This window comes from Thermobia domestica, chromosome 8, assembly GCF_964235325.1.
Source record: "Thermobia domestica chromosome 8, izTheDome1.hap1.1, whole genome shotgun sequence".
NCBI lineage: Eukaryota > Metazoa > Arthropoda > Insecta > Zygentoma > Lepismatidae > Thermobia > Thermobia domestica.
The window spans coordinates 12,767,366-12,794,691 of NC_137461.1; the positions used below are offsets into that span (position 1 = coordinate 12,767,366).

At 35.8% G+C, this 27,326-nt stretch overlaps 1 protein-coding gene across 1 annotated transcript in view; it reads right to left on the reverse strand.

The window, feature by feature from the left end:
* The window catches only part of LOC145691728 (phospholipid-transporting ATPase ABCA3-like), a 229,436-nt gene that overhangs the window by 64,581 nt on the left and 137,529 nt on the right, over window positions 1-27,326 (reverse strand). Inside the window, exons 15-16 of the mRNA XM_081767060.1 lie at window positions 11,311-11,436; window positions 1,615-1,803 (exon numbers count right to left, since the gene is read on the reverse strand). Coding sequence (XP_081623186.1) covers window positions 1,615-1,803; window positions 11,311-11,436 — 315 coding nt within the window. The remainder of the gene's footprint in view (window positions 1-1,614; window positions 1,804-11,310; window positions 11,437-27,326) is intronic.

Consider the following 27,326-nt stretch of genomic DNA (forward strand, 5'->3'; position numbering starts at 1 on the left):
CTAATTTCAGATGGTGAGTGGAAGGTAACTTCTTCAGTTCACACCAATATCCCCAAATTTCAGACACGAACTGAAAAGGTTGTCAATATTTAAAATAAATTTACGGAGGTAAACTTTCGGAACCAATTTGCCCTGATGTTCTCAATAAATCATTGCTAAGTTCAAGAGGACTATCAAAATGTCCTGAGAAGATTCCCCCCCCCCCTGAAGAGAGAGGGATCTTTGCACAATTTACCTACATTGTGGAAATATCCTACATTATGGGAGCGACAAATCAAGATTGATAGAAACCCGCTTCGAAATTTAAACTGACATAGTGTCGACCAACTTAGCACGCCTCAAATCACAATGCACCATGTTAAAAAATCTCACTGTACAAGCTGGGGATAGGGACAGGTTATTCCTAGTCCATACAAACAGAAAATTTTGATAAAAAATTTAAAAAATGATTATGACAAACTCATAAACCTCCCAATCTTGTCTGTGATAACTAACACTTTTACTCACTGGCTGAAGACTGGAGGTTGAAGCATCCAAGTTTAGCCCAAATCAATTCCACTCATCCGTCATGGTGACTGAATTCCTTCAAAATCATTATTTTCTTTGAAAAATAAAAATTTTGCATACTAAATATTGTTTACTGATTGATGAAATATATTATGTTGAAGTATTAAAGTCTAGGATCGCAACTGTTCCTGAACTACAAAGTATATTTTCGAAGTAGGCACACCAAATTTATAACGTCAGTGCGTCGGAAATCAGAAGATGTTGTTCTTTCAATGGTTGATGATAGAAGACACGATCCTACCTCTCGACCAAGATGAGCTGAGATTTCTCGGCCAATCAGAGGCAAGGAAAACACCCTCGTGACTAACGCTATGATGCTACAAAACATCTGGCAAAATTTCTGATTTTTGGGAATCTCAGAAGGGCGAGGGAGTTCTAATTTATTTTATTAATTTTATGATTGGATGATTCTTTAAGAAACACTTGTGTGTCTGTTCTGACAGGTGGTTTGGAAGAAAAAGTTTATAAACCAGATTTATACCCATTGTTGTTGACTAAATGAGGAAGCAGACATAGAGAAAATTTAATTACTATTTAAGAACAGAGCAATAGTACCAACAATATAAATTTGGTCTATTTATCTTAGTTATTATTGAATTATATGAACAAAAAGTTAATTTGTAACGTAAAATGAATAAATTTAATAAATAAATCGAAAATTTTACTATTAAGAGCCATTATTATATATGGTGTCCCATTTCTAAATTCGCCATAAAAAAGTATTATACCTAACTGTAATAGGTATATTGCAAAATACAATATGTATGATGTGTATATATTGCCAATTATTTATTATTTATTCTACCTCACTTTACGCGTGTTTTTCGTTTTGCTTACGCTTTCTCGTTATTAAAAATAACCATGAGATTACAAAACTCCTTCTGCGGTGATAGTTCATTAAATTCATTGAACTCTCTCGGAGGGTTATTGAGGTATTTTACATTTACCAGATATTATATAATTTTCTGTGCTTAGCGTCTATTCGATTAATTTATAATCATTGCTAGGCTAATAAAATTGCTAGTGAATGATGAGAAATGGACTTACCACAACACATATAGATATATTTCTTTGCTCCTTCAACACACAACTCACTTTTTGAATTTCCTAATATTAAGTCACATCTTTTAGTCGAGAGTGCAAATGTTACAAGGTGAGAGAAATTCCTCAAAAATATGGAAGGTGGTAAAATGTATGACATATACTTTAAAACTTTATTTAAGAGACCTGCAATGACTAAAATGAAAAGTATATACAAATAAATATATAAGTTCATTTTCACAAGTTCATGCATGTTTAGATATACACCATATAGAATTAAAAGTAACAATTTCATTTGATAATGCTGTACACTTAAGAGTAGTGGATTTAAAATTTTTCATCACAGAAAGCTCTATAGAAATATTTGTTTCATAAATATTGTCAGTGTTATTGGCCGCGGTTTGACCATGCTAGACATAATTGAGTGTTGCATTCTAGATGTCGTTATGGAACTGGCACAATAAGCTGTTTACTTCACGATGAACGCTTTGAAGTTGGGAATTGTAACAATTGAGTAGGGCGACTAGGAGAATAGCACAACAGTCATAGCGCTACACAATGTGGGCATACCAATACCATGGATCTACGGTACCCTGAAACCCCTGCCAATTAGTGAAAAACTTGATTACTGAACAATCTTTCGTTACATTAAAATGGGAGGTGCAAGAGACAATCGTTGTAGAGGCCGACCATACAGTGAAAGTTACCTATATCTTATTCTGCCTTCCATCAGTCACTACTAATCCAAATGATCCTCTCCTTCATACCTGTTTCTCAGTATCTCAAGTAATGAGAGAATTGAAGAGAAAAATAAGAGAAGAAAGTGATTTGCTTTTTGAAAAAAGAAGGTCTCTAAGGAGGTTTCTATGTGGAAAGAAGAATTCCAATAACAAAAGTGTTTCCCAAGATACATAAGGAAGTAATAAAACTGAGGCTTGTGCTTGATTCCCGAGGGGATATGTGTGAACGTCTAGGGAAGATCAAGATGATAGCTGAAGTGTTAGGGAGAGAACAGGAAAGTTAAAGACAGAAGACATAACATGTGTAAAGGGGAGAAATTATTGTTTAGCACTGATGTGAAAGCAATGTTTCCTATATAGGTAACTTACTGAAAGCAGTAAAGAAGTAAATGGGAAAAAAGAAAATACATGATTGTGTTGCAGAAAAACTAATAGAAAGTTTGAAAACTATATGGGGGGACTGCTTGTGCATTATAGGAGAGAAGTTAGAATGACCATGTATTTTCTGATCATAGGATCGGGAATGAGCCCTGTATTGGCGAAAATTGTTAATAAATAATGAGGATATGACGCCAAAAGGAAAGGAGGATAAATGCTTATGTTTGCCAGCAGGTATGCCGACGATTGTTTCGAAATATCCTAGGGTGACCACACGCAACTTAACGGATTTGTGAAGGAAATCGCAGATCAGGAAAAGAGCATAGAACTCGAGTTGAAAATAAAAGAGAAAGGTGGCACTGTCTTTCTAGATATGAAAATAAACAGCCGAAGAAACGAGTTGGACGGATAATACCTCAAGAAGAACTGTGCATCATGGAACTTCTTCTTTTCATAGAAGAAGCGATGTTGATCGATCAACAAAGACACATTTCATAGAAAGACGATAATGTGAATAGTCGTGGCAGAAGAAAGGCAGAATATAATATAGAGGAATTTCTAAGTCTTTTGACATCAACGGATACGATAAAGGAAATCTAAGGATGGAAAGGATAAGAAGAAAGGGTCAGAATAGTAAGAAGAAGAAGAAAGAAGATAAGAAAGAAGATGGTGATGAAGAGGAGGAGCCATGTTGTGGAATAGAAAATAAGGGAAAGACACGGGGATAATTAAACGAGCACTAAAGAGAATAGGGAACGTTTTAACTTAGAGGAAAGTAAGGAAGAAACTATTGGACGTGTTACACATGAGAAAGAAAAAAAGGAAGGGAAGGAGGAATGACAATATGAGGGGAATGAAACAACATATGTGGTGTAAAAAAATTGTTGTATTTTGGAGAAAAGTTGAAATTTTCTTATCTTGGTAACTTCACTAAAAGTTGCAACGCCTCGCGAGAAAAAGGTTTTGTTTATATTGAAAGAAGGAATGCTTTCCTATCTCTCGGCAACCTACTCATTATAACTATTAGTGAACCATTCCAATAATTATTTTTTCCACTGTCCTGTCAAAAAGAATTGACATAATAGTCTTCGAAGTAATTATGATTAATATGGTATAATTTACACAGTATCCAACATAATTAGAATGATGAAACTCAAAGATAGTCTTCTAGATTTTGAATTATCTTGTATTGCTGAAATGACAGAATATGATCATTCGTTTATCATTGCCACTGCATAATCTTTCTTTAACCTAGTAACACTGAAAATTTTTTAGCAGAGACAAAAACTTTTCTTCAAGTATTTTGAAGTTTTTCAGCATTCTAAAAATCTTAAAATTTGTTTGGAAATAATTAGTTAATATATAATTCCAATAAGAGCAATTAAAATATTTTTTTTTACATCTATGTGATAACTAAATTATTGACAAATTAGAGACACGAATTCACTTGTTTCTTAGTCGAATGGGAAGGTATTTGTGTATTATACAGTTGTATGGACGACTCCAAAAGTGAAGTACCACCGCAATTCTCCTTTCCCTGCAATAGTAGGCAACCCAAAAAGCTCGGCAGTTGGATGTTGAGAATTCGAAAGGCACTTTACCAAACATCAATTTTGTTACAAATATATCAGTGTGGCAACTGCAAATGAGAGAATAAAATAAATTGTTAAGAATTACGATTTTATTATCATGAAGACAATGGATGACATAAGTTTAAAAATGATCTTACTTAAGCAGTTCAAACAAGATAAATGGTAAAAAACAGGTATCAGAGGAAAGTACTTCTGTCCTTTTTCAAAAAGAATCTCGTACAAAATGGAAAAAGATACATGATGTGAATGTTTAATATAAAAGCCTAAAAGCACAAAACAAATATCCCCAAGAAACGGAAAGAGGGACAAACATACAATAAGGGACATCACTTTCGTACCAGACTTCCTTGCCTCTTATGTAAGACAAAGCGATAGGACCATAGTCGTAAACACAATTCTTATAATAATAATAATAATAATAATAATAATAATAATAATAATAATAATAATAATAACTATTATTATTATTATTATTATTATTAAAACTCGTTCCCTTTTGAAAATTTCTGACTGTGCTTAAGATCATGTCTACATATAGCGTTCATGTCCACTTTGTGTGAATGAGCGGTCCCAAAGGCCAATAGGGATGGAAATCTCAGAGAGAGAGGAATAAAACAAAACTTTCTTATGATAAAGTCTAGTTCAAAGTTGAGAGCAGTTCCTTTAGACAGTGCTTTTCTTGTTTCTTTTTTGCAGGAACGGAAAAGTTCTGGCGAATAAGAAATTACAGTATATAATATTGCAAATTTGCAACTGGATTTATTTACATTGCAATTTGTGGTAAAAAATATCACTAAAAGATATTACTTGAAAAAGTAAGTTTTATTTCTTCATCCATGATGAGACTTAGGAGCCACCTGTACCTCGCCCTCCCCAATATCGATTTTAAATATTCAGGATGATATATGGAATGCGTTATATTTCCGATATCGAATGATGGTATATGACAATATCGATATCGACGATATCGATATATCGAAATATTGCACAGGGCTAGATCTGAGAAATAATGCTTGAAATATATTGGAATCAACAATCAAAATCTAAATATGTTTTCCCATTTCTGTATCAAAGTTGAGGGGGAAGGGGTTGAAATTGAATAAAGATTTTAAGCCAAAAAGTTAAAATAAAAGTAGTTATGCCACCAAGTTAATAGAAAACAATTACCTTTTACTTCTGTTTCTGATTGTCGACACAAATCAGCAGCAGTACACATACGTTATATAGTATAGCAATATACTCTATAAATTTTCACAACCAAGTTAGCCGAAAGATGAATGTCCTGTAATATTAAAGTGGAATGTACTACAAAATAATCATAATTCGTTGTCCGTATTTCAATCAGTACTTTAGTCACGGACTGAGAGCTACAAGACTAATAGAACTAGAAATTAGAGGTTTCATTCATTTTTTCTCTCAGACTAAAATACTGCTGCATATTGCTAAAATTGTCATACCTTTTATATATAAGTCTCCTATCACGGGCTAATTCAGGCTGAGATCCTGCTTTACAGGGATGAGTATAGGCAAGTTGGAGCTAGTTTTATTTGAACCTTGATCTGGATCGAAACGTTTTCTGCAACGGTATACGCTGTGCTTATTTCTGGGATTTAAGATCGCCCCTATGCTGTAAATTTGTTATGTGCAACATCGTATCCATGAGATTTCTCGGGGTACTCTCTTTCCACATTGTATTCTAACACATGTCTTAAATATATGTTTCCTTAGCATAAGGATCATATTTCTTGGACGTTAGACTGAAAGATTTCATCTCTCTCTCTCTCTTTCTCTCTTATGAAGGGAATGATTTCTCAATGATTGCGAAAACTCAGTATGATGTTCTGATTCCCTAGAAATTACGAAAACTCAATTTAGGGGGCCGTTCAAAAAAAATTGTGATCCCTGATTCCAGATACAATATATTTAAATCAAAAATTACCTCAACGCCTTATATCTGGAGAACTACATATATCGTGTAGCCACATGCACGATATCACCCCTGCGGACCCTCCACTCCAACCCCCTTAAATGTATTAATGAGTTCGGAGTTAAGATATTTTTGAAAGGAACGTGAACTCTGGTTTACCTTCCCCTCTAAATGCTCCGTCTTAGTCTGATACCGTGGACAAATTTTCATAATTTCCTTTCCTGACCCTCTAGGTCGCAGACAGTCAGACAGATATACACATTTATCAATGGATAAAACGCACATACCTACGCTTCGCCTTGTTCTGGGAACATTATAAAGTTTTTGTTAATTTTTCGGCTCACTTGTCTGATCCTCCCAGACCATATACATACAGACAGATATACACTTTTATTTTATTTAGGGGCTAGGTGGTCCAGTGCTTGGTGGATCCTTGGAACTTTGAAAGTAACATGAACTCGAGTTTACCACCCCCTCAAAACGCTTCGTCTTATTCTATGACCATGACCAAATTTTGATAACTGCCTTCAAGGGACGAATGTTCACTGTTAAAACATTCATGTGCTGTCAAAATAATCATTGCATGTGTTCTGTGGTTTGGCTTTCTCAATCTCTCTCTCTCCTTCCACATGTTATTCTATTATTATTCACTAATAAGCACGATGGTTCAGTGCTTGGTGGTCCTTTATTCGATCCCAACTCGGGCCGTTAATGTTTCCTGGTCCCCGAGCCCATACTACAGACAGAGACATAGACATGATATTGTCAAAATTAAAACACATATTTACCATTTGTTTCGTAATATTATTATACAAGTGTTATGCTTATATCGTTCAACGTTTCACTATCTGTTCCATACAAGAATCCAGACATTTCCTCACGACAGCTGTGAACGAGATGAAATACGAATCATTAAAACATACCTGCCATCTTATCTTATATTTTGCTCTTGAAACTGAAAACTTTTTAACACGGAATTCAATGTTCAACAAACAGAGAGAGATCAGGAAGCAGACATTCACAACGCATTCGGATTCGCTTATATGTATGTGTACGTGTTTTCGTAATGTTAAAATTCATTCTAATTGTGAAATACACTTTATTCCTTGTTGTCTTCAGTGCCTTTATATCTAAATGAAGACATAACATACTGTTTTATTCCTTCACGAATAATCATGGAGTATAAAACTTTTAGTAATATATTTTCTTACTTACCAATTTTAATAAAAAATTCCGGTGTCAAACTTGTTCACAGTTATCAAATCCAACGGTACACAAATCACCAAATACACACACTCACACTATCACAACTTTCAAGCGAAAGATGTACTGCACTACTCCACACAGCTCCACTCTGTTAAATCTCAATTACAATTATGCTTTTCCGGTCTACACACACACACACACACACACACACACACACGTGATTACCATCCACACAACATGTCATACCAATATTAAACACATCTTCAATAATCGGGACGCATTAACCTCACATAATTTATCGTGTGACCTTAAGTCGTGTGTGTGTTTAACTTCAAAATCGTTCGCATAATTTGATCTTGAGGTTCTCTGCATAAATGATTTTCATTACTAATTAACGTTTTCTATGGTAATGTGTTTCAAAAAATATCTCATCACGGCTTCAACACAAGCAGCAAATTCGTTGGCATAATCTCATCTTTGAATTCTCTGCATAAGTGATTTTGATTATTAGCCATCGTTTCTCTGGGAATGTATTTCGAAAAACTGTCCCATCACGGCTTCATTACAGATATCATTAACATAATTTCGTTCATGTGATTCTTCATATAACACTTTCCACATGCAATACATGAACCCCTGTGATCTTGAATACACACATTTTCATCCTACGTTGCCAAAACATTAGGAAATGTTATCAGAAACTACCGTTCTTAGATCACGTTCAATGGAATCCAAAAAACAAATTAGTCAGTCAAGACCTGGGAAAGGCATGCTTTATCTTGTTTATATACGCATCTCCGGGGAATAGGACCAAGGCTAAAATTTAGATACTGCTTACGACATTCATCTTAGCAACCCAACATCCAGGGAACGTTCTCATGGCGATGTTCCAACAAGTTTCACGTGGGACCTAAGGCCACTCAGCCTCCAGTCTGAGGGCACCTGAATATACGATTTCTTATCCCACTTTTTTTAAAAAATCATGATATACAATATACACCTTACCAACTAAGATCAATTCGATCAAAAGACAAATTTCATAGTCTGCTGGGAAGCTTCGATCATTGAATATCATCGATTCAGTTCATAACCTACAGGCGTTTCGTGGGAATAGGACCAAGGCTAAGTCCCTTACGCTCTTCGTAGGAAAGTCGGGGGCTGGAAGGCCCAAATAGACACCCTATGTTATGAGAAGCTTCCGTTCTTAACTTCGCAGGATGGATGAGGGTTGGGGGTCGAAAATAGCTACACAATGCTTTGAGAAGCTTCCATTCTTAGCTTCACAGTAGGGGCAGGGGGTTCAAAATAGTTGTTCAACACAATTCGAAAAGACGAAAAAGAAAACGAAAAGGCATTTTTCATCTTGTTTCTATAGCTGGTAGTTGTCCAAGAACATGAGCATAGCAACATACTCGTTTTGGTCGGTTTAGGACCCCAGGAAACGTTCCCAGTTCTAAAATTTTCCCACGGGCAATAAATGTTTTGCTGACTCAACCATCTATAGTGCATCATATCTACTAGTGTCCAGGTTCGTAGTAGACAAACTTTACTCTTTTCGCTACTGATTATCTCGAAACCCCTGTAGCCAGAATTATCCTAGGATAATGGACTTATTTGAAGAAATGAAAATCTCAGCAAAATGCAGAAGTCTTTTAGTCTGAGAGAAAAAAGAAATGAAATCTATAATTTACAGTTCACTTAGTCTTGTAGCTCTTAGTCCGTGTCAAAGAACTGATAGAAATGTGGCCAATGAATTATGATTATTTTGTAGATCATTCCACTTGAATATCAGCGGAAATTCTTCCTGCTTGGTTTTGGAAATTTATAGTGTATTGCTATATTATGTAAAGTATGTATACTCTCACTGATTTGTGGTGACAATCACTTTATATCATAGGGGAATCGGAACATATACTTTTATTTTAACATGTTTTTTACTAACACTAAGTAAAAATTTATAGAAGGAAATATACACAGCATGTTTCAAAATGATTTGAACAATAATAAAATCGGGAGCTTCAGTGCAATGATCTAACCAACATCTCCACATCTAAGCTAATAGCATTAATAATAAACACATTGCAAAATAATTTACAATTTGTAATTGAAATCGACAGTACAGCATACAGTTCCCGGATTTCTTGAACGAATTGTTAAATATAAACTCCTGATATTTTGAAGAAGTTGATGAGAATCATTTATATTACGTTTCCCACATGTAGATCACCGTTTCCATTAAAGTATTACTACAACCAAGTTCACGTTGTTTTTTTAAAGCAGTAAATTACATTAACTTTCAAAATTAAATTAAAGTAATGTTACCTCAGCCACGAGCGTTGTTTGGTGTCATAACACTGACTCGAAATTATTTTGCCAGACTGCATAGTGGTCGATGCAGCCAGCATTGTAGATAGAGCATTTTCTGACCTGCAGTTAGGAGGTAGGCGGTCTGTTGTAAGTGCTGAAGATGAACATTGTAGAAATTTCATAAAAAGCCACTATTAAAAGAACAGAAATAATTCTATTCTTCTGAAAGATCAGCTTACTTCTTGAACGCAATCTATTCTTGAAAACGTCTTGACATAAGGTACGGGAAATATTTTATCATTAATGTAATTTGCTTTTTCGGTATTCCAAATTCTGTGAGAATATATATCCTCAGAGAATTTGGAATACTGAAAAAGCTAATTAGATTATTAAAGATATGTTTAAATGAATCCCAAAGTAAAGTCCGTGTAGGCAAATTTTTGTCCACGAGTTTTCACGTCGAGAATGATCGGAAAAAAGGATATGCGTTGGCGCCATTATTAAACGCTACAAGGAAGATCAAAGATAGCAACCAGGGCTTAGAATTAAACAGTGTTGCCCAGGTTACGGCGTATGCTGATTAAGTAAATTTAATAGGGATTATAGGAGAAAAATAGAAATAAATGCAGAGGTCTTATTAAACGCTTGAAGTACATGGGTTTAGAAGTTACCGAAGTGAAAACTAAACACGTGGAAGTGCGTCGGGAGCGTAATAGGCACATTTTGTATGTGCTAATATATTAAATAATACATTGGATAAGGTGGATAGTTTCAAATATGTAGGATAGGTGTTAAAAAACGAAAATCATATTTATGGAAAAATTAAATGTCAACTAAAAGCAAAGAATTCATGTTATTATTGAGTTCAAAATCTTTTGTCGTCGCGAAATTTGTCGAGGAATTCGAAATTTAAATTATCTAATACGATAATCATACCTGTTGTTCTGTATGGTTGCGAAACGTTGACGCTTATTCGGAGGAAGGGACATAAATTGAAAGTGTTTGAGAAAAAGATCCTAAGACGATTATTTTGACCCAAGAGGAACGGAAATGGGGAATGGCGGAAACTTCATAACGAGGAACTGCTATAGTTTATACGGTTTAACGAACATTGTTAGGGTCATCAAGTCTAGGAGGCTTGATGCGCAGGTCATGTAGCTATGATAAAATAATGTAGAAACGCTTTCAAAGTTTTGACTGGAAGGCCGATCGGAAAAGGACCATTAGGAAATCTACGCACAGATGGGAGGATAACATTAAGATGGATCTCACAGGAATGGGAATCCAATATAAAACTGGATCCAATCCAATATACAGGTATAGAGGTGTTATTAGTAATGAGTTGGTATGTTAAAAATGAACAGTAAGCAGTCGATTAGGTCTGGCATTTTACACGCACACGCAACGGGAGTTTGTTGAGTAGGTGTCGCTACATTGTATCGCAGAGGGAAGTTGAGCTTTCATTTCGAATTTACTGCAAACTTAGAAAGTGCGATTAGAATATGCTTTCATAAGCCGCGTGTTTAAGAAATAAAAACAAACGTTTACTTACCAAGTACGCTTGTTGCAACATACATTATAATAAATCCCATTATTAAACTCGAAACAAAGAGGCTTAGAACATATATAAAAGGAAACGTACCGAAGCCACAGAGCATAAGAAGTAAAAAGAATTCACCTGCAAATAGAAGCGCATACATCAATAAAGAATAAAAACGTAAACATTGATTAATGAGACCATATATAAGTGATCAAATAATAGATATATATATATAATTAATGATTATTATACTCTGTATTGGAATGAACATTACTTGCTATTTATGTAGCTAACGCTTGAGACTCAATTGCTATTCATGTATATCGAAATGTATATATTGATTGTATTCTGAAAATACTGTTCTCATAAATGTATACAAGAGATAATGAAGCAGAAAATATGATTAACCAAACTGTCTATTGCAATCATAGTATGTTCCTTCGTGTCCATTTGATTACATTAATGCTAAATGACAATACATGCATTTCAACAAGGGTATTTACATATTCGTTTAGCGCGTTATAGCGGAACAATACGTGCTCTAGAACAATTTATATACGATAAACTGTAACAAAGTTCCAAATGCGAATATATTTTGCCTTGGTGTAGCAATATTGTAGCCAGTTATACACGAAACTACCTACTAGTGAATTTAGACAATTACTAACTATTTAGATTCTAGCTTGAAAACGTTCAAAGACATGGTATGAAACTATTAAAAAAAAAGTCGAAAGTTTCAAGATTGAAATATTGAAAACGCGTATAAAGTACCTGCATCTAAGGAAATAAAAATCAACAAAAAGAATAAATATTTGAAAACTGTTTATAATACCATGGTAGGGACATGCATAATGCAGGAATTTGGAAGACGTAAAGACAGATGGCGCAATTTATTAAGCAATTTTTGATTGCATAAGCGTTAATCCTACTGACGACTTACTTATGAACATAGTGTAACTGTGCATATTAGAAGGCATCCTCTGAAAAGTTTTCGTGATGATCTAATTATAAGCATGCTTAGCATGTTAGCACAGATTTGCACCTCATAGATAACAATGATAATCCCGTAAAAGACACGAAAACCATGGTATTTTGCATAAACCCGGCTAGTACTCATTGTCAGTCTGCCATATGCTCCTAACAACGGGCTATCAAATTTCCTATTTCTCCAAATAAAGCAGTCATGATGACAAAGAAGCGTTTATTTTCGAGTATTTTGGTTCTTCTGGAAACGTTCCAATAGACTTATAGCTACTTTAGAAAAACGTACAGTATGAAAACTAAAAAACCGGTTACAGTCATGTGTTACATTTCATGGTGACTATGAGAAAATGACTAATTATTCGGCTACGTTATGAATGTATTTAAAACTGATTGCAAACGTATGCACAATTATTGGAATTATTAACTTTATATTTTCGATTTTATTATTTTTTCTAAATAGTCCTATTTATAATTTTACGTCTTTCAAATACGTGGCGTTATTGAATAAATTGAACCAATAAAACCACACAGAATGGAAATTCCCGTTTGAAGAGATATTTGGTAAATATATAAAAATAGCGACAGTGCATACGAATAAAAGATCAGAGTGAAAGAACAATGTTGAAGAGAAATTATTACATTCGTGAGAATGGTAGGCTGTAGGTTAGCAGCAGCTAAATTTAACAAGAATTCCGTGCGGTCACGAGATTCTTACTAAGAGTCAGGAAACATCCAGAAATTGTTTTAACCAGAACCCTGAAATATTCATTGAAATGTTAATTCCAATCACTTACCTGAATTTTAATACTTTTTTTCTAGCTAGTTACAATAAAATATGTGAAGTCCTTATTTATGTATTCTTACTTTCGACGTAACAGTGCTCTAATTATGAAATTGTTAATGTATTGTTTATTATATGGATGATAATCTTAAGTCTAAAATCGTCTGTTGTTTGATCTCCAATGTTGGGAAAACGCAATATTTTTAAAAACATAAAAATAGAATTATAAAATTACTTTTTTCCAATACGTTATGTATAAGGCTGGAGGTAGTAATTAAGGAATTATTGTGAAAATATGATTTTCTAAAAAGAATTATAGAGCTTTGGAATTTTGTAATTTAAACTTACGTATTATGTCCATTTTATCTCTGCTAGACCTATAATATTGAATCTCACTCTTCTTTAATAATTGTATTTCATTGATACAATTGAAACAGGTTCAGACAAAATACGCAGGGATTGATATTTTGTCAACATTCAGATTTGAAATTGTATTAAATAGCAACAGCTTTATGATACTGGTATAGTCTGAGCAAACATGATTTAATGTGAACATTTTAGATGTTGCATTAGGTTGCGTATATGACGACCAACTAGGTACCAATTATTGACAAAATATTTTAGATATGTATATTCACAATGCGACGCGTTTGTTCGGAATGCAGTTTTATACAATACTTAATGACCTTACACTACTATCTTCGACATAATTATTGAGACATCATCAATATGAATATGTTAATAGATAATTATATCCACTTATAAAAGTTATTTCGGGTAATTGTGAGACAGAGACGTATTATTTATATAAGTATTTGTGAAGGAATTTTTGGCCCATGTTTTCAAAGATACTGTACTCATATTATTATGTAAATAACAAATGTCATAATTGTTAAACAAACGGTTAGTAATCTGAGGAATTCGAATAGGGCATATATTCAAAATGTATTCAATTTACACTGCTTAATTAAGACAGTGCATGGTGCGATATTACGTGACTTATTACGTGACTTATAAAAGTCATGCAGAAATGGTGTGCTGTATTCCTTGGTCAGCCTTTTCTTTAGTGATCAATAGATGTCTATTATGACTGATAAAGAATACTCGGCTAATTCACAACTGACACTGCCTAGTATGCCATGACCCATTATTATAGAAACCATAGAATTAACAATTGAACCAGTGGAAATGCTTGGAGGAAACCTTGTCGCATGTCGTCAAGCAAATTTGCACATATGTTCCTGTTTCTAATGGAATCACGGAAGTGTGGTCCTACATGCAAAGCACCAAATACTATATACCTTATTACACCATCACATTCGGGGCACCAAGATTGTTCGCTTCACACTTCCTTCGTGTATTATCTTTTGATAATTAACCTGCCTTTTTGTGAGTGTACCCATGCAGAACGGATAGACTATTGTCGTTGAAGAATACATGCATACAGAAGAATGGGTCATAATTTAACTGCTATGTGATGCAGTTAGTGCATATTATTCGACTCTTCACTGGATTTGTTTCGTCATTTTGTGCGAGTGGTACAATTTGTAGAGGCGAGCATGTGCTCTTTTCGGTATTCTGCGAACAAAATATCTACCGATACACTTTCACTCTGACTACTGGGCATTGATCCTTTACTGCCAGGTAAGTTGCAAGTTCTATTCACTTTATTTTTAATTTAACGTCATATTTACAAGAACATTTTGATATGTTACTTTGTCAACAATATAACCCATCTGCGCCTTCATGTGTCGTTCTGTATTACTCCTCAAAGTACATCAATTACTGTACTCCACATAATTATTTAAATTTATCTTACGGTATTGTCAATGAACCTAAACTTGAAGACCTGCAGTGTAGAAATTCCTTGGTTTAATCTCAGCTCGCGCCAACTGAGCTTTGTGCTAGACAAACGCCATCTGTGTGGGTTTCATCAGGGTTCTCTCTTTTGGTTCCACGTTTTTCGTTCCACCGTTTCATTCATTTGTAAAGATCATTGTCTCCTTTAGCCTAGCCGATATAAATGTGAGACGTAAAACTGAAAGATTTCATTTCGAAACACACCATATTTTTTCTTTGCGGGGACTTCTTGCGTACAGCCTCTTCTCCATAAACGAAACAAACCATACACTGTATTGTCAGTGTACTGATTCCTACTTATCAACGTCTATCTTACGCATTAATTCTAAAGAAACTAACGGGATATCACCTATCAAATAGGCGATCTCGTATGGCAAGACAGGTTGTTAAGCAAATGTTGTTATCTAGCGGAATAAATGGCAACATATAATACCACAACAGATAATTACGATGTTTCTACGCAATAATTATGTATCTTACATAATTAATATAAGCCATATAATCCCAGTATTATAGCTTTGTATTATTCTGCTTATCCACTTCTTCAGGAGACTTCTACGTGACACTGTTCATGAATGAAATACGAGAAAAGTATCCAAAATATATCGTAATAAATAGTATATGCACGTTAATAATAAAGCGCTGAAATTTAAGATTAATTAGCTGGTTAAGCCTCGGAAATGCTTTGTTTTCTGTTGTTTCGGGATTGATATTATGCTTAATCGAAAACACAATAGTGTGGATAAGTTGTCATTTGATGTTGATAAAGTACCGTGAAAATTTCGTCGCTGAAATCGAATATCTTCGGGTGGCGAATGCGAAATAATATTTTGTGTCTTTATAGGGAATGCAAACCCAACGTCCACACTACTCTATAATGTTTCTACGATAAATGAACAAAAGTATTACCTATGTATCTTTACTTACGCAGTATATAAAATTTAAGAAATATTTTCTGCATGTTTTATTTACATTTGGATTCACACAATAGTCAATTTGATCGTAAGAACAATGTACGTAATACAAAATAGATATTTTTCTGCATCTCTCTGACTATTTCAATGAAAGAACCAAAGACATACGACGAGAACGTGAGTGCAGTTCAGGTCCCTCCCATACTCCCCTTCCATCCATACACGTAGGTTTATAATTAGATATTTAGTTCTTTCCAGAGCATAGTTTGCCTTCTTTCTACCTTTCGGTTTAAAGATCGCTATTTTTAGTTTAAGTCTGATGAAGCCATCTCTGCCACAAACTGCTGCAGATGCTTTTGTTACAAATTTCACGCAGCGTTCTGTACTCGTAATGTGACAGGAATGTTTTATAGCTCTTTTTATACTTTGATGCTCACGGTTATTATTGTAGATTTGAAGAATTTTGTTGGAAAACAAGGCATCACTGGATGATGCGTCACTACAATTGATTCCCAATTAATAAGGTCTGTGTAATTGTTCGCATTGAACTTGAGCTTTGGTAGTTCCTTTTACATGTGACAGTTTGTCTACTTTAGCTGGTCTTCCTCGTTTCGTCTTTCTACTGTTGCTACAGCCATTATCTGTACTCTTCTCGTTCCTAGCCTTTCTTCTTGCGTTGACTATCTTTCTCCATGCCGCTTTTCTGACGTGAAGTGTTCCATCGTCAACCATAGAAGGCAATATATTCTCCGAGTTTTCGAAATAACAGTTATTTTGGATTACTTCTTGAACCAATTGTCGCTCTTTTGTGGTATGTCCCTTGAAGATGTTCTCATTAGTCACCAGCAATTAGCTCCGTCTTTACAAGTAGAGTATCCTTTTACTGAAAACCAGCGACCTCCAGTCTCTTTCCTGCATAGAGTTTGATCTTTACGACTAACAAAGTACAAACCTATAAGAACCTTTCCTTTGGTCATTATCACTTCCTTTTGTAGTATATTTCCCTTTCTTGCCAGATTTTCGAACAGTCTATCATTCGGCTAGCATTCTTTGGATAAATTATTCCGAACATTGCAATTTGTGATATGTAACAAGACTGTTGATCGGTGGTCTCTCTAATTTCTAACTTCCTTTACGATTAGTTTTAAAGTCTCCTCGTAGTCAACCTCCTTTATTCTGCGTACTCGTATTGTTCTCTGATCTTGCAGAAATGTCCACTTCTTCCTAGGTACGTTCTTGCTCAATTCACACCAGGACAATGAAAGTTCATGATATTTACAGGAACATACATTAAAGAACATCTTGTTTAAATATATCGATTTTTTGGAAACTAGCAGAAGCTTTCGTTTTCTTCTTAGATTTAACAAACATCTTGTATACTTTCCGTGCAAGGAAAGTAGTAGCTGAACCATACCTTCTAACGACACAGTAAGGATGGAAGCCTTGCCCTAAACAGATTTCGCACACGGAGCCGTCTCTCTCCACCTTCCTTACAAATTGATCATACCCTTTACAGATTGATCAAACAAACTTTTTATACACTTACTAACTATGTACAACGAAATAAACACTGAAACGCAATGTTAACACCGCTAAAGTACATTGAAAAAATTGCATTCCACACTCGAACAAAGTTATCGAATATTAACGTTGCTTCTGTTTAATACTGCAACTATCAATTGAACTAATACAAATTGAATTCTTACGCAGAAAAGGAGGGTCAGCTGTATAAAACAGCACGTGGTTTTTTTTAAAGGAATAAGAGTCTTGAAGGAAAAGTTATAAAGAAAAATTAGCCCATTTATCGGCATATTCAATTCTAGAACCTTATTTGAAACCATAAGTACAGTATATGATATACAATACTTTGTTTTGTTAAATGGACTATTTTATCATTCCAATTCTGCCTAAATAACCTAGTAATTATTTCTTCAATTTAATAGACTGCGTAAGTTAAGAAATATAGGTAATAGTTTTGTTCATGTACGGCAGAAACACATTAGTGGTGTGTACGGCGGGTTTGCATACCCTATAAAGACACAATATCTTTTTTGGTGATTGGCCACGGGAAGATATTTGATTTCAGCGACGAAATTTTTACAATATTTATCAACAACAATTGACTCACTATTGCGTTTTCGATATATAAAAATGTGTTTTCTCGCACCGCCCTATTGAACAGGTCCTTTTATATTGGATTTCTAGATTCACTCATGCTTGTTAACAGTATATAGTTCAGTATTTTGATATGTTGTGTTGCAAATATTCTTAAGAGCTTGTATGGATTTTGCAATAGGCTGAGGAACTTGTACTCAGATTTTTAATATATTTTTCGCAATTACCTACTTATCGACAAATCTGCGTCACTGCTTATCTAACTTTCATCATCATCCATCCAAAAATGGTACAATTTTCTTATGTTTCACTAGAGAATATCACACAGAAATTCGATGTTGTAAATGTTTTGAAGTAAGATCATATGGTGCAGAAATGTGTAGGCTATTTTCGCAGCCACATTTCTGCAAACAATTTTCCACTGTTTAGCGGAGAATGTTTAGGGAATTTCTCATGTCTTGTTAGGTTATGTTCTCATGTCATGCTAATATGTTAGTCGTGCTCGACTTTTTCAAGAAGGAAACATATATTCCTGCTGAGATTAGTCCCTCAGCGTGTAGCATCTTGGAAACCAAACCAGTTTCCAAAACGAGAGTGTTTGAACCTACTTTGGTTCTTCTTTTAGGCAACATTTGGCTCTTACGCATAAACGACTCATGTTTTCCTACAACCTGAGCAACGTATGTGTCCTTATCATGACAAAATTGAAAAGTGTAGCTGCTTGGGAGAGAGCTCAAATATCTTCTCGCCGCAATACCTAACGTTTGATTACAAAAATTTGATACTATTTAGAAATCCTTTATTTTCAACTCTGAAATATCAAATAAAAACTTTATGCTTGACACAATACAATTCATCAAACCAGAAATGTAATTAAATTACTTATGCAATGCCAAAATGCTAAATAGGTGGACTTCTTTACACGTTTACTATTTAACTTGGTAGATCCTTGAGTTTCAAAATTATAATCACACAAGAAAACAAATGCATTTTCTCACATTATTTATTATTTAATATTCGTGAATGGACTTGTTATATACATTGCTCAATAACTTAACAATTAAAACATTAAATTAAATGTTATTGCAAGAGCTAAGAGACATGCATTTTCAAGAGTTTTTATGTTATGTTTATTACTCTTCTCGTATGATCAAAGCTGTTTCAGCTGATGTTCCGGTGTTGAAAATGGATTTCAAAAACACAAAACGGAAAAAAATCCATTTTGAGAGTAGGAAGATCAAAGCAGGTGCAGAATTGTGTATCCTCAAAAGAAAGGGTAGAAAGTTCAAATAAAAAACGATGTGTGGATCTGAGTAATTTTCCGAAAGCTAAGCAACAACCTAATTCTAGTTTTCAACATCATGCAATGCCATTAATTCCTTTAAAATCCTGTGAAATATTTGTTTTGGCAGGGAACAATTGGACTCAATCTATTTTTAATTTACTACTCGAGGATAAATGAGAACTAACTCATTACTTGTTGCTAAGCGATTTGTGACACGTTTTTGTAATGGGAAGCTCAGGTTTGTATGCCCAAAGGGAGCACTTGTTCGCATGATGAACTTTCTCAACTGCTCCTCATTTACTTGACCAAGATTTTCTGGAAAGTAATCCTGATGTGCATTCAGGATATATGTCTTAAAACTCATATTGCATTCTATTTCCTGAAATTTTAACAACATATTTTCTGCAATATTCTTATAGTCTGAAGGCTTTGCTTACTGAGAAAAATCTCTATTACACATTCGAATGCCACCCAGGCATCACTCCCAGCTGGATTCATGGTTACTTCAAAATCTCTGTATTTCATATATGTTTGCATATTACACCAACAACTATAAATTGTTTCTCTTCCCATAGGACAAAGATAGGAATTTATTTTAAAACATTGTCTCTATTTGTCAAGTGCTTTCACAAATTGTTTGATGATGAATCTGAAGAAATGGAAGTAATATTTTGTCCTCGTGAACTAAACGCTCATTTGCAAGATTTCGACATCCTGGATTCCAGAGGAACCTTAATGTCCACCACTTTCATACCCAATTCTTACTTCATGAACTTCTATACCACTCGCGAATGGAACATGGCATCTTCGTATAGCAAAATGCCAAAAACTTGAAATCGGTACACACTTTCAACTCACGTCCCTGATATTTTATTTTATTTAGAATTAATTTAATTGTTTCGTAAGTTGCTATCATTGAAATTGAATGGGCAATATGTACAGATGGTTACTTATTTCCATTTCGTAAAATAGTACACTTGAATGTTTTTGTTAGAATCCAAAAGCAACTTCCGTCTAGTGGAAAGTACATGAATATCTAGCTCATTAATCAAATCCAACACATTATAAACATACACAAGTAACTCTTCAGGCAAAAGGTAGCGTGAAAATTGTCTTTCTCTACGTCTGTACCAGCCAAAGGTTCATAAAACTTAGAATCAATATTTCTGTTAACTCCTTTGACAGTTGAAGCCTCGAACCAAATAAGTAAGATCGTGTTGTGGAAAAATTATAGGCTGAGGTGAACCACTAGGAGGTTCAAAGTTATAATCTATGTAAGTTTGATGGCTTGGTGAACTAGAATCACTAACTCTGCTGTAGCGAACTAGAATCACTAACCCATTCTAGTAGGGATGAAGGCTTTGCAATAGGAATTTCTGCACCGTGATCTACAGGCCTCATGGCTAATGGAATGATTGGCTAATCTACCTTCTTCTTTTTATTTCTTACATTGAGGCCACTTTTTTACAAGAGCAAAAATAACAATCATCACTATGACTCTAAGGCTCCCTTCAAACCATACAATTTGCAAATGACATACACAGCCTTATTCCCACATTCCAGTTACTCAAAGATTCAACACCAGATGAAGCATAGTTTACGTGGAGTAATGGTTATATCAGTTTGATCATATCAGGTTTTATATGAGAATAAGCGTAACATGCTTATTTAACAAATTCCGTTTACATTTCCTTTGTCTCATAGGAAGAAGCTCAACGCAAATATAAGGAAAGAGATTCGAACTTAAGGTTACTAGGAAGACAGGTTGTATTATAGAGGCAGAAAGTTCGCTCAATTCAGCGTGACGTCACCAGCGAGAAGCAAGTGGGTATTGAAGCGCGGCAAGTAGGCGAAACAACTGTTTTCATTTCTTTATGCATAATATTTTTTGCTATCTCGACTCTTTACTACACATAAACTATCAATAAATAAATAAATAAGTCAGCAACAAACTAACATTTTGTTACTGCAAATTGCAATAATGTGATTAACACTGTATATATTGCATAGTCAGTTAATTACATTTTAATGATCTAGATTATTCTTGTATCGTAAATAGAATTTAAATTAATGTGTATACGAAGGATTATTGTGAATTTATGTATGTATGTATGTAAAGTTAGAGATAAGTATATGTGTGTGTTACTAAACCAATTCATGCAATTTGCTGGGCCTGGAGATTAAGAAATTTCAGAAGAAGTGATGAGGTTAGTTTTACACCCGGCATGAATAAATTATTTTATGATCATTGATAGGACAACTCAGTAAATAATCTAAACAATGAAAAACTAATAATAATAATAATCATAATAATACTAATAATAAATTATCGGCGTATCAGTTCCGGAAGCCTAATGATTGCCAACGTTTTGTTTTGTTCGATGTACGACATTCAGGCCTAAAGTTTATAATTTGGAAATTTATATCTACTCCTCGTGAATTTTATAAAATGTACCATTTCCATATTAAACGTCACGCCGGCTATCCTCGGCACGTTTGTGTTGTATATACTGATTGCTAACATTATAATTGCACTCTGCGATATTACTAATATACAGTCCTAAAAAGTGTTTGCTTCATATCTAAATTATTTTTATCTTAACTAATGTTACGAGTCGAAACTAGAAAAATATTTTCGACTCATCTTCTATTTTTTGTACATGCCTCGTCTCTTCTCTTGAAAGATTGATCTTCTTACCTGGAACTTTTTCTACACTGTAAAAATTAGGTGTTGGAACAACACATAATGACTACCACTCTAGCGTGTTACTTATGTGTTAATTCAGCACCTAGCACATCGCCTTCTCAGCATATCAGAAATAATTCGTTACTTCCTGCAAAAATTTGCATTGGTATTTATCGGTTAATATGAGCAAAGCTTTGCGAAATATATTTAGCACTTGTGTCAAGTAGAGAATAATGTCCTATTATTCCTGTCATCGATCACAATAATATTGTTGTAAACCTGCGAATCGTCTGAGCACAGTTACATAAGCAACAGATCTGCCATATTCAGTTGATAGTGCTAACACCCAAAAATATCAAAGAAAGGAAATAGATGGAAGCACTGCTACCTGTGTAACTGTTGTAACATGATTCACGGGTACAGCAATATTATTGTGACCGATAACAGAAACTATAGAATGTTATTAGTCACTTACCATGATTGCGAAATGTATTTTGCAAAGCTTTATTCATACCATAAAGTAAAAAAATGATGCAAATACAGCCAGTAACGAGGTATATTTGATATGCTCTGAACGCGATGTCTTGGTGTCGCCAAATACTCTCGATCGATATTTCATTCGATCCTATAATCTGTGACGTACCAGAAGTCAGAACAGCTGCTTTTTGATTCCTTCCTGTTCATCATCCCGGATTATTTCTATTCCATTACTTTTGAGCGCTGTCCGTTAGACTGAGCAAACTAAGGCCGTCCAGTGCTACGAGTTTGGCATTGTGAATTTACCCTACCTTGACGGCTATCCCAACGGGTCGGCTCACCTTTGCATCATCTCATTCCATCATTTGATCAGAGATTTCATACACAACAACACCCAATTACGGCTACGTGCCGCAGGTCTCGTGTTGCTCATGGCGGACTCTGGCAAAGTTTCTGGACCACCTCTAGAATGCAGGCACGGAGGTTTACCACCTGTTTTCGCAACTCCCTCTGCTAGCTCCATGAAGTTGCAGAGACACACAGAGCACTGCGAAAGACGCCGCCGAGCCTCAGAGCGCTCAACTACCTCAACAGTTTCTAATGCCTCAAGCAGGCAACGATCTAGATCTCCACTTAGTCAGCCCAGCTATGCCAGCAAAGCAAAATCTCCTCCTGCTAAGAAGCAACATACCGGCAACGAATCCGATATATCCGACATGGACGCTGAAAATTCCACATCATCACGTCGAGCATCAACTACTCTACATTCACAGTCCTCATCTGTTCATTGCTTTCTATTGCAGAAATACAATTCTAAGTATTCTAATGAAAAGTTCATTATTCTCCAACTTAGGATATATCTACCCAGTCTTCCACTCCAGGAAGTTGTCAAAACGCGAAACGGATACATATTGAAGTCAACAGATCCAAATTTCCTCACAACAGTACGCAATAAGGCTTAATTCGAAATTATTGGTAACACCGCCATCATTACTTCTCTCACTTCTTCTCGACGTAAACGGCAAGCTCCACCTAGACGACCTCCAATGCTTTCTGTACTGATTCCAGGAATTGATCCTACATACTCAGACGAGGAAATCTAAGCAGAATTACAGTGTGAAGGACATACTATTAACAAAGCCATCCGTATTCGTAATAACACTGGCCCAACTTATATGGTTAGAATCCTCACTTCATCTCAGGACACCATAGATACTCTTCTCACTCAAGGCGCCTTCAAGCGACGACACAGGGTAGATCCCTGTCTGTCGCCTGCACCCTTACCTATTCGATGTGAGCGATGCCAAGCGTATAATACCCACGCAACAGCCGATTGTAAAAATGCTACTGTTGTGGTTACTGTTCTGGTCCACATCAAACGCGACTTTGCCCAAATATGGAACTTCCACCTCAATGTCCAACATACCAGGATAGGCACCCCGACTATAGCCGCACCCAGTCAGCATCAACCAACACTGTAAAACATGTCGATGATCCAGTCACTGTCCGCAAACTCCTGGAATTTCTTACTCTTGCACTTCAGAATATCCAACTCTACAACCGTCAGCACATTCTACAACAACTCACGCTTGCCGCTAAATATACTTTCAATGCCTCACTTTATGCTACATAGTCCAATAACTATGTTCATTTTCATACTGCACGATACGAAACAACTGTTGAACCTTTTCTCCTCATGGACTTGTCTTTTTTGTTCCTGAATATCCGATCTCTACCCAAAAATCATTCTCTTCCAGACCCTATTACTCAAAGAACACATTATCGCTTTCCGTCTGAACGAAACCTTCCTGACCAAGTCTATCTCTTTCCGATTCCCTAATTACATCTTACTCCGCTGTGAGAACCCACTACCGAATTTGCGAGCTAATGGAGGAGCCGCTGTAGGCTTCCGACACAACATACCATACAGGCAGTAACAATGTCCTATTTTACATTTACCAGAGCACATCATTACTACGCTGAAATATAACAATCACTTTGGCTACAATATACATCAGATTAGGCAATCCAATTCCTCTGGATTTCTTCTCTGATATATTAGCTATATACCGCCATTATATCATTCTCACTGATATATATTTCCATAATCGCTCCGTTAAAAGCCGAACCCGTTTTACTGATCATATCATAACTCATACGACAGCCGTTCTTCTCGATCTTTCAACGGCCACTCGGCCAATATCAAACACCACCCCGGACATTGCAATTACTTCCAACACGCTCACCACACGCTGCACTGTCACAGATCTCGATTTACTTGGCAGTGACCATGCGCCGTTAAAACTTACCTATCATACAGGACTTGCTCCTCACCAGCCTCTCCCACCACCTCGTCTTTCACCCCGCTACGATAAAGCCGACTGGCCGCGTTACCGTACTTACCTCTCTTCTGCTCTTACACCTTATCAAGCACTAACCACTTCAGATGAACTTAACGCTTAAGTTGATCATATTACTTCTGTTCTCCAACAAGCCTCCGCTCTCTACATACCACAAACAGAATCTGTATCATATCGTCCAAAACTACCACCGCATTATCTTCCTTTGATTAGTCATTCCCGACAAGCTTATTCTGAATATCTCCTTACACGAAAGCCGGATGCACTTCATCATCACCATCCACAACAGAGAACTGTCCGAAATTACCTCCTAGCATATCGGCAAAGGCAGTGGGTTCAAAGTTGCAATAATCTCGCCGACACAAACAATCCAACCGTGTATTGGAATCACTTTAACGCCTTGTGTGGGAAATTTCCCAAGACTACTTATCCTCTCCTTGTTGATGACAAGTCATTACACTCGGATTTGGAAAAAGCAAAAGCATTCGCAGATCATCTTCAAGGAATACTTACACCTTCCTGCACAAGTTACTTCCCGCTCACATTCTGTTGACAACGTAAACACGGATTCACAGCACTTTCAACTGGACACCAACCATCCATTACCACAGCATGTCCTAACTGTTCCCATCCAGTCGGATGAAATAAGAACTGTGGTTCAGCGTAAAAAAATACTGCTGCCGGCTTTGATAGCATAACTTACGACACATAAAGGAAAGCCCACCTATATTGCTCCAACTTCTGGCCCTTATATTTACGTTCATACTACGCACTGGTTTCTACCCCACTTAATGGAGAGTTTCAAAATGTCTCATGTTTCCGAAACGAAGAAAATCTCCCAGTTCCGTCTCATCTTACAGACCCATCCAGTTAACGTCCACACTCAGTAAAATCTTTGAAAGGATCACCGTTAAACGATTACATCCATATTTACACGATCGTCATCTCATCCCGGCCCATCAAGCTGGTTTCCGTCCTGGTTATATATTAACGACTAGTTGCTCTGTCTCACAACATTAATCACAAACCATTATAACACGATTCAGCCATCCTGTCTTTTCCTATTCGATCTCGAAAAAGCGTTTGATAAGGTATGCATTTAGCGCTCATTTACAAGCTTGTCATACTCCGGCTTCCTCTGACCTATATTCGGTTCATATATCACTCTCTTGTCTGCCGTCTTACTTAAGTTGTCATAAATTCTGCGCTTTCACATCCCACTTTTTTGTTATCTGGCGTTTCACAGGGATCTGCTTTATCACCTCTTTTATATTTACTATTCGTTGCCGACTTTCCAGATCTACCAAGAAACGGCCATCTGTTCCAATGTGCCGATGACACGGTATTTCTTGCCCTCTGTCGCACCGTTCCGCAAATCAATCTTGCACTCGAGGAAGCTATCAATCGCTTTACACAGGGGTGTCGGAAATGAAACTTAACAATTAATGCCGGAAAAAAAGCAAGCCATAGCTTTCATCCTACCTCGCAAAGACACAAAATTCCATCGCAATTCATCACCTCTTTCATTACAAGTCAATAAGGTACCAATACATCCTTTTAAAACTGTCACTTGTCTTGGCCTCATTTCCGACCGTCACCTCACTTGGACACCTCACCTCAATTCTGTTAAAACTAAGGCATATAATAGACTTAATTTACTCAAAAGATTAATCGGAACTCTTGGGGTCTTTCTTCCCAGCTTATCCTTAATACATATAAAGTCTTCCTTCGCCCATTGCTTACATTTGGTTCTCCAGCCTGGATATCAGCATCACCATCCTTCTAGGCCAAGCTCGCAGTTCTCGAAGGACATGCCTTTCGCATCACCTATCGCATTTCATTACCCAGTTCCACCCGTGATCCTTACTCTCGTATTACATTTCCTGTTCTTAAATTTCACCTAGAAACGCTACACTGTAAATTTATCATCGATCGCTACTCTCGTCACCACCCACTACTTTTCGATACTATGCACTACCATTCACTTCACCCATGCAGATGAAGTTATTACTATACCCCTTTGCACCTCTTTTTACGCTCTATTTTTATACATTACCCCCTAATCATCTTAACCTAGAACTTCTTGACGACTGTCGTATTCATGCTCATCTCTCTCACGTATTTCCTACATATACTGCACAATTATCTTTCTTTGCTTACTAACAGGGTAGGAGTCGCCTCTAGGCAGAAGATAACAGCATTCGTTGATCTAACCTTTCCCTTGTGTTATGCCGTGTTCGTATCCTTCACGTTCATAGCATAAACATATAATTACCGTCCTCTATTATCTGTGTTATGTTTATAGTCTCATAATTTATTTCAATTCTTCCGATTGCATTTTCTTTATTATTTCTCTTATATGTTTATATTATCACTTGTGCATCCACCTGTCAGTATGTTTATGATCGCAAAGATCATAATGTACATACATAATCATATATATATTGTGATGTAAATAAATGACGAAATAAATTAAAATAAACTGTAACCATGCATCCTTTAGATCCTCTCCCAATATCCTAGTCCAACCATTTTCCTTCACATCCCATTCTTAAAGAGGACGTAC